Here is an 11,163-nt window from a genome sequence, read left to right on the forward strand (position 1 = left end):
CCGAGCTGACGTGGCAGCTGACTCAGCTGCTGACGTGGCGCACGGACTGGCGCGGGTCCTTGCTGACGTGGACGAGTGATGTGGCGCTGACATCACTCGTCTTCAACCTTCCGTCGACCTGCCGTTCGCTCACCCGCGCGTGGCCGCGCATGTAATGCTCCGCCGAGGCTCTGCCGATGCGTGAAGGCGCATGTGTGTGCGTGGAGACGTCCTTTGGATGTTGGCGGCGCGTGTGACATCGTTTGATGTTGTCTGGAGCTCCGGTTGACACCGCGAGTGGAGTTTGATGGTAGCCTCAAAATTAAATTTTGAGCTACTGGACAGAGGCTCAAAATCTGGGAATTTTCTCCGATCTGAAATTCTACTCCAACAATACGCTCTGATACCACTTTGTTGGGGTTTTACAGATCAAGTAATAAATGGATAAAAATAAATAAAGCACACACACACACCTGTATTAACACCAGAGTTACGTGGTTCAGCCAAATTCCGGCCTACGTCCACGGGAGCGAGAGATTAATATTTACTGGAAAAATACAGAGGATGAGGAGGATACAATCACTCAACTCTCTTATGCACGCTGCAACACACCACACTCACTGCTCTCTTCTCACTTATACAACTCCACACACACACACACACACACACACACACACACACACACACACATATATATATATATATATATATATATATATATATATATATATATATATATACATAAGGGGGAGCAAAAAATTCAACGGGCGGTGGCTTAATGTCAACATGTCCGGTAGAGTAGGTGGAGCAACAAAGGGTGACGGAGGAGCAGCCGGCGCCGTAGATGTTGAAGGAGCAGCAGCCGTCTGCTTTGACTGGGTATGGATCCATCAGTGTCTACCCTTCTCAATGTTTTTCCTATCATGGCCTGCAAGTAAGTCTGCACTGCATGAACCCTCTCGTTCTCTGATAACAAAATTAGTGCAAACAAGTTTATCTCATCATAGATTACAATTGCAGATTCTATTCAGAAATATATGTTGGTGGGAAAGGTCACTCAATCCAGACCTGTCATGGTTACAAACGCTGTGCCAAGAGCCAGGTTCATGAATGGATCAGTGGTGGCTTGAATGACATACTTGTCCCGGTAGAAACCTTTCACCTACAGTCCATGTTCCAAGAAGTCATTAAACATCAAGAAAGATTTGATTTTAACCGTGTTCCTGCTGTTGTTGAGCTTTGCTTGCAGGCAGGGGCATATCCATGGGATGGTTACTTTTACTCCAGCAGCATCACCCATGGTGTTGAAGGAGCTCAGTCTCTGCCATCCCAAGATTTGAGCCAAGTAGCCAGGATAACATTGAAAGCGTGGGAGTTACTTAGATGTGGGGGTGCAAAAGTTATTATTGGTTTATCCAGCAAAGGTTTGTAAACACTGTTCGGAAGTTCATGTGGGGCCATCTGGGCATAGGGTTAGACTTTGTGGGGTATTCAAGAATGAGAGTTGGCGTGGAACCCACTTCTGGAAGAAAGCGGATGTTGATGATTTGGTGCCTCCAAAGATCGTTTGGAGGCGGCGGCCTCATGACCCTCCTGTGCTGCTGGACAAGGGACGCGGTTTTTATGGGCGTGCACCTGCGGTGATTGATCTCTGTACGCAGGCTGGTGCTATTGCACCGAGCAAGTATTTTTGTATGATGAAAATGCAGGGTTTATCAGAACCTATTTCGAATTGAGCTACAGAACTCTGTTGGTTGAACTATAGTTGGGTTTTGCATGAGGCGCTTGATATAATGCATTTTTGCATCAGGATTTTTGCTCACCCTCTGTCAAGCCAGAGCCTTGTTACCTTAATCATTCAGATGGTTGAAGAATTTTCTGTCCAGCTTGGTCTTTGCAGGAAATTTTGGCAGTATCCAGAGAATTTTTAACGCTATGCGTTTAATTCATGGAATCACAACTGCAAATTATGTGCATGCAGACACTAATTGATCATGTTGAGTTGCTTTATGCCCTCTCAGCTGGGTTGCATTGCATCACTGCAGTTCTTTCTCACTCACTCACTCACACGTACACGCGCACGTGCATGCGGCGCTGTTGATGTATCGAACCAAGGGAAAAAGAAATTTGTTGACATTCTTTGGGCATGGAATAAATCTTCAACTGCAGCACTGACGAAGGTTGACGAAGGTTCTGTTTTGGCATGTGAACAATGGGTTTACAGCTCTAGGATTCTGAGAGGAATATAAAAAATTCTTAGCACTGGAGAATTGAGGTGTATTAAATTTCAAGGTATGTGCAGGGTTAAAGGTCTCAAATTTTGATAAGAGTTGTAAGAGGCATCCTGTTGGTGTTTGGGCTTTTGTGCAGCCGTGTTGAGTTGCAGATCAACAGTTAGGATAGCTGTGTGACTTTCTTCTGCTCTCCTGTTTGCTGGCCATTGGTATTTACTCTGGATCGGGGATTGCTTCGTCCATCGTTCTTTGGCTGGTCATTGTTTTATTTTTATTTTTTAAAAAATATTTTAATTTACAATATGCTATTTACCTAAGACAATAGTTGCACATGTTTCCGGCAACTTAGGGCAATGTATTTCATCCAAATGTTTTGATGAGTGATAGCATTTTATTTTTTTATCTTAGTGACGTTAAAATGTTACTAGAAAATAGTTTCTGTTTTTTAATTTTTGTTTTTAAAAAAATATATAAAATATTTAGTACAACATTTGTATGAGATAAGTGAATCACAATAAACAATTTTGGTATTATATATTTTTCATTTCTAATTTTTCAAATGATTACAAAAATGTCATTTTAATTATTTAAATTTATATAGAAAATTTGAAAAATATCTCTTTTATTATTTTTCTAGATTTATAATTCTTACTTGGGGAGTATTAAATTTTCTACTTTTATTTTGTGTATGGGAGCTTTAAATTTGGTTCTTGCACTTTAATTATGAATTATGCATAAAGTTTCTTCTAAATACACAAAATTTAAATTCAAGTCCTAAAACTTGTGATTCCAAACATTACCTTATATAAATTTTGAAAAATTGAAAAATAAATTATCCTTTTTGTAATTATTTTGACATCTATAAATAAAAAAAATGTATAATTGTTTTACACATTTAAAAAAACCCTTTATTTCTAAATATATAGTTTTTAAAAACACATTTAAATAATTTTTTTTATTTCTATCTTTATAATATAAATCTTGAATAATTAAAAAATAAGTTAAAATATTTATAATTCATTGAAAAAATTAAAAATAAAAAATAAAAAAAATGTTTCTTACAATTAAAAGGGCTCGTAATGTTTTTGACTGGACTCTATAATTTACTTTTTAACTCAAGGACTTAGAAAAAGTAAATAAGGAATAAAAAAATAAAAAAGCAGTCTCTGTTTTGCGAAATAAAGATTTCATTTCATGCCAAGAGAGTGCTGCAAATTGGTGCATTGTGATTGAATAGTAACATTCTCATTTTATGTTTAGAGAGATTTCAACTTTAAATTTGCATGGATTCAAAATTTAAAATTCATGGGCACCATTTGTATGCATATGCAGATCCTCTGTTTCTTCAAGCCTCCAATCATAACACACACACTTACCCGTTCTGTTGCTGGGCAAGAGAATGTGGAGGGGAGCTTTGCTTATTGTCTATTATTCTTGATGTAGGAAATTCAACTGCAATTTGAGTGTATATATTTTGAGATTTGAATTTAAATTTTTATAAAATTAAATAAAATATAATATTAAATTTATTTTAATCGACACATTAAAATTAAGCTTTGTGCATGAATTTTAAACAGTAGATTTAGATTTGGATGGATTTGGATGAATTTTAATACAATTTAATATTATATTTTTTATTCAAATATAATATAAATTTAAATTTAAGGCATCTTCAAATATAACGTAACCCAGAATTTTGATCATTGTATTTTTTTTAAGAATTATTAATGCCTAACGCTTAAACATAAACTCATACTTTCCACGAAAGCAAAAAATTTACATAATCTCAAGCAATCCAGGTATTAATAATCATACAACACGAATGCACCAATTAAAATCATTAAGAACCCATATGAATTACATGTAAAAAGCGCTTTTATAATATTTAGAAAGCACAAGTTACATACACATATAGTATGTATATTAATATAGCAGACGCACTGTGCATATAGGAAATTTGAAACCGATCAGGCACGTACAGTGCTCCATCATCTATGTAACCTGAAAGGCCTGCCAGACCATCGCTTCCACCATATCCACCTCTCACATAGTCCCACACGCATCAATCAACCTAAATCAACTCTTTTTTCTTTTTCTTTTTTTCCCTTAAAAAATTTAGAAAAGGAGCAAAAAATCCACCTTGTTTTTATTCACTGGATGAGAAATTTAAGACTCGGGTAAGTAAATAAATAATAACCCCACGCTCGCGGTCTGAGAAATTAAGATGTGTGGTAATGGGGAATGCACGGTTAGTGGAAGATTTCGGCGGGGAGGATACCCAGTTCCCTCAAGACTTCAGGGCACACAGGGAGGGCCTCCTTCCTCATGAAGAAAAGAGGGTTGGCCAAGCGCGACGGCGATGAGATGCCGTTGTTGTGGGTGAGGCTGATCCTGGCGCTGTGTCTTCCGAATCCTACCTTGTTCTCCTCTTTGCAATCTTCGCTTCCACTCTTCACCAACACTACCTCGCAAACCTCCTCCTCGTGATTTCCTTCCGCCTCCAGATGGTACATTCCTTTCGCGTCGGTCTCCCCCTCCACCGTGTAAGTGAGGTGTCCGCCTTCGCGGTCTCTGCACTCCAGGCGCACCTTAGAACCTGCACTCACCAACCAATCACTATTTAAGCGCGCGCGCGCGCACGCACACACACACACACACACATATATATATATATATATGTGAGAGAGAGAGAGAGAGAGAGAGAGAGAGAGAGAGAGAGAGAGAGAGGAGGGTACCTTTGATGGGCTCGCTGGCCCTGGTTTGGAACTTGGCGCGGCATGTGTCGCAGTAGACCTGGCCCTCAACAAGGAAGAAGGAGTGGGCGACGGAGGCGAGGGACAAGAAGCAAAGGGCGGTGGCGAGGAGGATGGCAGCCTGTGCAGACTTTGCCATTGTTCTTGTGATATGTTTGGGATGTCGATCACTTGGGGGGGGGGGGTGTCGGTGGGGATATCGGAATCGAGTAGGGACCGAGTTCAAGTATGAAAATTGAGGACAATGCTCTCATTTATAAGCAAAATGTTGCGTGTTATTTTAGGGAGGTTGTTATTTCTCTATGGCGCTAAACCCACTCTTTTCGGTCTTCGATCAATTCCCCTTTTCTTCTTCCGTGGTTCTAAGCTTCATTTGACCCGCTCTTCTCTCTCTCTCTCTCTCTCTCTCTCTCTCTCTCTCTCTCTCTCTCTCTCTCTCTCTCATTTTAACGGTAAATAGAACGTCAAAATATGGACAAGCCTATTCGATCAATAAAAAATGGGTCCTCCCCACATTTCAGGGAATGAAGAATAAACAAAAAAAGAAAATGAGTTCAAATCATTCTAGGTTCTCTCAGATAAGCATATGCATGGTCTGCATGGCGCATAGGTTCTCTCAAATAAGCATATGCATATGGTTACCATAGCTCTCATATATATAATGTGTGCATGTGTATGTGTATCTTTCACGATTGCCATTGAGAGACCTTAACTTACTAAAAAAGGGGGATAGGCTTTTGCAAACTACGTACAGCCAACTATTTCTATCAATCTAAGGGAAGAAGAAAACATGCATGAACCAATTGCTTATACACGCATTGCCCCTACGACTATGTATACAACCTCTCTCTCTCTCTCTCTCTCTCTCTCTCTCTCTCTCTATATATATATATATATATATGCATGAATATATCTTTCTCACCCTCTCTCTCTCTCTCTCTCTCTCTCTATATATATATATATATATATATATATATGCATGAATATATCTTTCTCACCAGAAGATCTTAGTTAATTTTATGAGCCATAACAAAGTAAGGATATAAAAAAATGAACTACCTTGTGTCATTTTTGCCAAGACAATGGAACTTGGATGTAAGTATCTCTTATTCTCTTCTATCCCTTTTGATCAAGTTTCAATAACGTGAAAACTACTTGATATTTTCTCCCCTTACTTACTGATCTTATGTTTAGAATAATGATGGAAATTCTACCAAATAAAGTTGAGTGGTGAGAGGTGTCGCGACCTCCCAACGGAGCAAGGGTGCCTCGGGTTTGCGAAATAAAAATTATGATGTTTAATTTTTAGGAAAAATAGGAATGAAATCGCTACTAACCTTTTAGTATGGTTAGAACACTTAATTACTACCCAATTAAGGGTAGAATCGGTCTGCGTTACCAAAGTCAAGATCAGGAGTTCGGTTACGCGAGAGGAAGGTACAAGCACCCCCTATGCGCTCATTCTTACGAACGGTACCTAATTAATTAAAAAATTATCCCGCCAATTAAATTTAATAAATCTTTAAAATTACTCTCTTTTAGTGAATTTTGGAAATACACATGTAAAGAAATAAATCACACAAAATAATACATAATATATATTCCATCAAATCGAGAATATTTAATAAAAAATATCATAATAATAAAATAATAACTAGTTAATACAAATATAAAATACTAAAAATAACACAATTGAATATACATAAGTGTAATTCAAAATAGAATAATGAGGGCAATAATAATAATAATAATGATAGTATTTGTTCGGCTAGCATGGGTTCAAAAACAGGGAGAAAGATCCAAATTCACGGACATAACCGCCTTCTTCCGCCCATAGGCCATAACTTTCTAATTCCTGAAAAGGGGTATATCTATACAGTAGCGGCACTTGCAAAAGAAATTCTTAATCGCCGCCACGTTTTACAAAACAGCTTGCAGACGTAGATGGCTTCCTCACTCCCATCTGGGTCTTCTTCTCTCTTCCCTCCCATTAATTAACTTATAAAATTAAATTAAGCAATTAATCAATTAAACAAACAAAAAAAAAAAAAAAACAGAAAATTAAATAATAAACAAATAATAATGGGTAAATATCTATCCCCGCGGGGTGGTCGTCGTCGTCGTTGTCATCGTCATCATTATTTGTCGGCAAGTGAAGTGGAATTCAAAAGCAGGGGAAAAAAAGAATAGAAAAAAAAGAAATGTCAATTGTATGTAATTATTAGGGCTTATATTGTCATTATAGAATAATTATTTCAGTTTTTTAATATTAATGTTTAATAATTTCTATTTGGATTCAATTTCTATGGAGTAGGTTGGTGGTCGTTGGATAGATACGGTTGTGACTTGACTTTTCCTCTACATAGATAAATAAGTGAAGGAGAACAAAATTCATCATCGATGACGTGATAGTCATCACACCCTTCACTTCCAATTCCTTCCAACTCATTTCATCCATGCCTTTCGGCTACCTCCTGTACAATGCCCTTACCATACCTTTCTGCACCAACAAGTCATTAACCCTCCTTTGCAAAAGTCTGAAATTTTCCGATCCATCGAACTTGACAATATCGAACCTTGCATAAGAAATCTCATCCATTACAACCAATAGCTTTGATACCAATTTTTTGTGCAAAGATTACTAATGCGCAGTGGAAACACAAATTGATTCGGATCAAGCAATGCAGCAATCAAAAATGAATAATACGGAAATAATCAATCACACAAATAATAAAGAAAACCAAATAATCAATGGCACAAGAGATTATGTGGTTCAGAAATGTACTTACGTGCACGGGAGCAAACGGCTGAATTTTCACTATCTCATCAAACAAGGGTTACAATATTGTTTATATGCTAACCCTATGCTTACAGAAGGTTTAGAAAGTTCCTAAAGTACCCTTGTAGCAATCCCCAGAGGAAAATCCTCCAAAATCCCAAGTCAATTGATTTTCCCAATTCAAAATCCATAATCAACGCGGAAAAATATCGTCAACGGTTATGAAATCGTTCGACGATTTAATGTTGAGAATCAAGTATACAGACTGAAACCGTCAACGGTTTCAGGCAAACCATCAACGATTATCTCCTTCGACCAAACTGTCGATGGTTTCCTCTTGCAGCCCAACTTCCTTGTTCTTGCTTCACCATGCTTTCCCCGTGCATGTATTCCACTCAATATGAGCTACACACACTCCAACAAGAAATATTAACAATTCCTCACATGGATCAAATTAAAAAACGAACGAAGTAAAAAAAAAGAAAATAAGTATCGGGAAATTGACCACGATATATCGTGCATTGGATGACAATACTTTTTAATTTGAATTGCACTTACCTTGCATTTTGGAGTTTTGATTTCAAGTTTTGAATTTGGATTTATGTGAATTTGAACAAAACATAATATAAAATTTGTTCAATTTCATCTAAATCCACACAAATCTAAATCTAATACTCGAAACATATACTCCCAAACACTACCTTAGAAAAAAATATGTGATATAAATTACAAGGACTTGGTGATTATTGAGCCATATTATTTTAGTGCAACTCAATGAACACACCGCTTATAAAACATCTTTAAACACAAATATATTGTGGATTGGTATAAATAAGTCTTTAAAGAAAAATATTTGTCATCTCAAAAAGTGTGTCCTAAGAGTATCTCAAAAACAAACAAGACCCACATAGGCCCCACCTATACATGTGTGCCTAGGATACTCCTAGAACACACATTTCGAAAGGTTTAGATTTGCTATAGAAAGTTTTAGTTTGACAGACTTTCAGATGAAGTGTCACATTCCCACTTACATATGTGAATTTATCAAGTGTAATTGCACCTAAACAATTATCATGAGATAAGTTCAACCTTAGAAATATAAATTGCACCATTCTAAACATCATAAGGATGAGTAAGAAAATAATAGTACTTAATCAACTATTTGATGACTTTGTTATTTCCCATTGAACTTAATTCATGGGATTTCCAATTACATAGGTTGGATTGCATGTCATTTTCAGTTGTCTATGTTAAGGCCTTAAGATACATCTCACTTGATGTTTCTTTTTCCTAGATTTTTAGATATTTCCTTAGTCAAAGGATCTTCCAAATTTCTCTCAAACCTCACATAACTCCATTAGAATAATTACTCCATGTGAGATGAACTACTTGATAATCTTGTGTCTTTTGTCATTATATTCTTGTTATCTGTTTGAGCTATAATTGCTAAACAATCACAATGCATAAGCAAATGGGTTGTACCAATTTAATCCGTAGAAGAATATCCGACAACAAATTCTTTAACCAATTAAACTTCAATAGTCTGTTTTCCCCAAAGCTACAAACTCAACCTCCATAATAGATCACACCATACAGGTTTGTTTTTGGAATTTCTATTAGTATAAGAAAATGTTGCTAATAGTCTAGAGTACTCATAATAAAACAAATAATAATTTATAGTACCATTAAGATATTTCAAAATTCCTTTTAGTGCTACCTACTGATCACAAATCCAAGATTATGATTTTTATCTGCTTAATCTACATAAAACATTTACCATATATGGACAAATGTAATTCAACAAACATATATGGGTGTAGGCCTAACAAGGCTTACAATTCTTATTTTGATGATAACCAATTAAGATAAATTTGATATGGTTTCAAGTTGAACTATTGCAGGAAGCAGATAATAGAAAGTTCAAGTGTCTCAAAGCTAAATTCAATGATAAAAGGTCAAGATGGGCATATTCTATAAAAGCTTGAAGAATGAAAGAGTATTGAAAGCTCAAAGAATGCATAATGATCAAGGAAAGAACTCAAAGCAAGGACTATCATGAAGACTTAAGAAGTTCAAGGGTTTAGAGTCTTAAGAAAGTCCTTATGTAAGTACTTCATGTAAAGTTCAATATAAATTGAATTGAAACTCATTAAGAACAAGAAACTAAGAAACCAATTTTGCGAAGACCTTAAAATATGTTTTCCTAAATTAAAATAATAAAAGTCTCAAATGAAAAGAAGTTTTCAAAGTTAAAATTAGTTTTCTGGAAAACAGGTGACTGCCCAACTCAAGCAGGTGACTGCTCATTTTAAGAATTTAAAAAATGGCTGAGGGTAGGGTCCCAAACGACTACCAGGAACTTGCCAGGCGACTGGGTGATCAAGTTAGGCACCTGCCTGTGCTTTGGCAGGCAATTACCTACCTTCTGAGTTTCAATTTTGAACCTTGGCAGGCGACTGCCAAATCATGGCAAGCAATTGCCACTCGAACAGGCTATTTAAAACTCCAACGAGAAATTGTTTAAATTTGGTTTCTTGGGTACTATTCTTATTGAAAACTTGGTACATACTCCAAGAAAACTTGGGGGACAAGGTATTAACTTTTAAACATCTATAAATAACCCCTAAAACAAGATTTTTAAACACCAGGAAAATTTTTCAGCAATCAAGAATTCTCAAAGTACTCTAAATCTCTCTTGTTCACATCTTACTTTCACTACCGAGTTGATTCAGGGCTGTTGGATCATTATAGCCAAGCGAGGGGATATCGTTTGGAGAGGTTTCTCTCCCTGAAAAAAAGGTTTTGTAAAAGGTTTACTCCACCCGGAAAGAAACGTTCATAGTGGAATCATTTTGTAGTATTTGCCAAAGGCGATGACGTAGGTTAAGGATAAGCCGAACCTCATAAAATCTTGGTGTCTTCTCTTTGCCCTATACTTTTATTTTCTGCACCATATATATTGTGAATGAAAATTGCTGATTGCAGGGCTTAAGTAAGAATTCAAAGAAGACTCTTAACTCTAGAAAGTACGTGTTAATTAATCTTTTGCGGAAACCCACAAGTGAGTACGTTACAAACAATCAAAACAGGGCTTGCACATACTTACAGGGTTGTTACCAAAAGCATCAAGTGTTTGATTGATTGATTTCAATTTTGTTGATTGATTGGATTGTTTACCTTTCAAGTACTTTGTTGAGTTTTTGGGTTGTGATTGTTGTTTGATTAATTTAATTAAGTTTGCTATTGTAATTAAAATACAAAAAATTTTAAAAAGAACTTAAATTTTTAATTAATCAAATTCACCCGTCCTCTTGGGAACGCTATTCTATTTTTAATGGGCATATCAATAAATAAAATGAGGTGCTGCCCTCTTTTAGTAAAAAAAAAAAAATGTAATTCACTAAATGTATAAAAGAAC

The 11,163-nt window shown here is 36.3% G+C and overlaps 2 protein-coding genes across 2 annotated transcripts; one reads left to right on the forward strand and one right to left on the reverse strand.

The window, feature by feature from the left end:
• The first annotated feature begins 765 nt into the window (after nucleotides 1-765).
• Nucleotides 766-1,910, forward strand: LOC131143916 (APO protein 4, mitochondrial-like). The gene is made up of 4 exons (XM_058092272.1): nucleotides 766-858; nucleotides 962-1,347; nucleotides 1,451-1,663; nucleotides 1,790-1,910. The coding sequence occupies exons 1-4, from the start codon at nucleotides 766-768 to the stop codon at nucleotides 1,908-1,910; spliced, it is 813 nt and encodes a 270-aa protein (XP_057948255.1).
• A 2,160-nt stretch (nucleotides 1,911-4,070) lies between these two features.
• LOC131144589 (olee1-like protein) lies at nucleotides 4,071-5,186 on the reverse strand. Its single transcript, XM_058093313.1, has 2 exons — nucleotides 4,949-5,186; nucleotides 4,071-4,809 (listed from the first exon to the last, which is right to left on the reverse strand). Exons 1-2 carry the CDS (start codon nucleotides 5,103-5,105, stop codon nucleotides 4,463-4,465), a joined length of 504 nt encoding a protein of 167 aa, XP_057949296.1. The 5' UTR covers nucleotides 5,106-5,186; the 3' UTR covers nucleotides 4,071-4,462.
• Between the last annotated feature and the right edge of the window lie 5,977 nt (nucleotides 5,187-11,163).

The sequence above is a fragment of the Malania oleifera genome, chromosome 12, assembly GCF_029873635.1.
Source record: "Malania oleifera isolate guangnan ecotype guangnan chromosome 12, ASM2987363v1, whole genome shotgun sequence".
In the NCBI taxonomy this organism is placed as follows: domain Eukaryota; kingdom Viridiplantae; phylum Streptophyta; class Magnoliopsida; order Santalales; family Ximeniaceae; genus Malania; species Malania oleifera.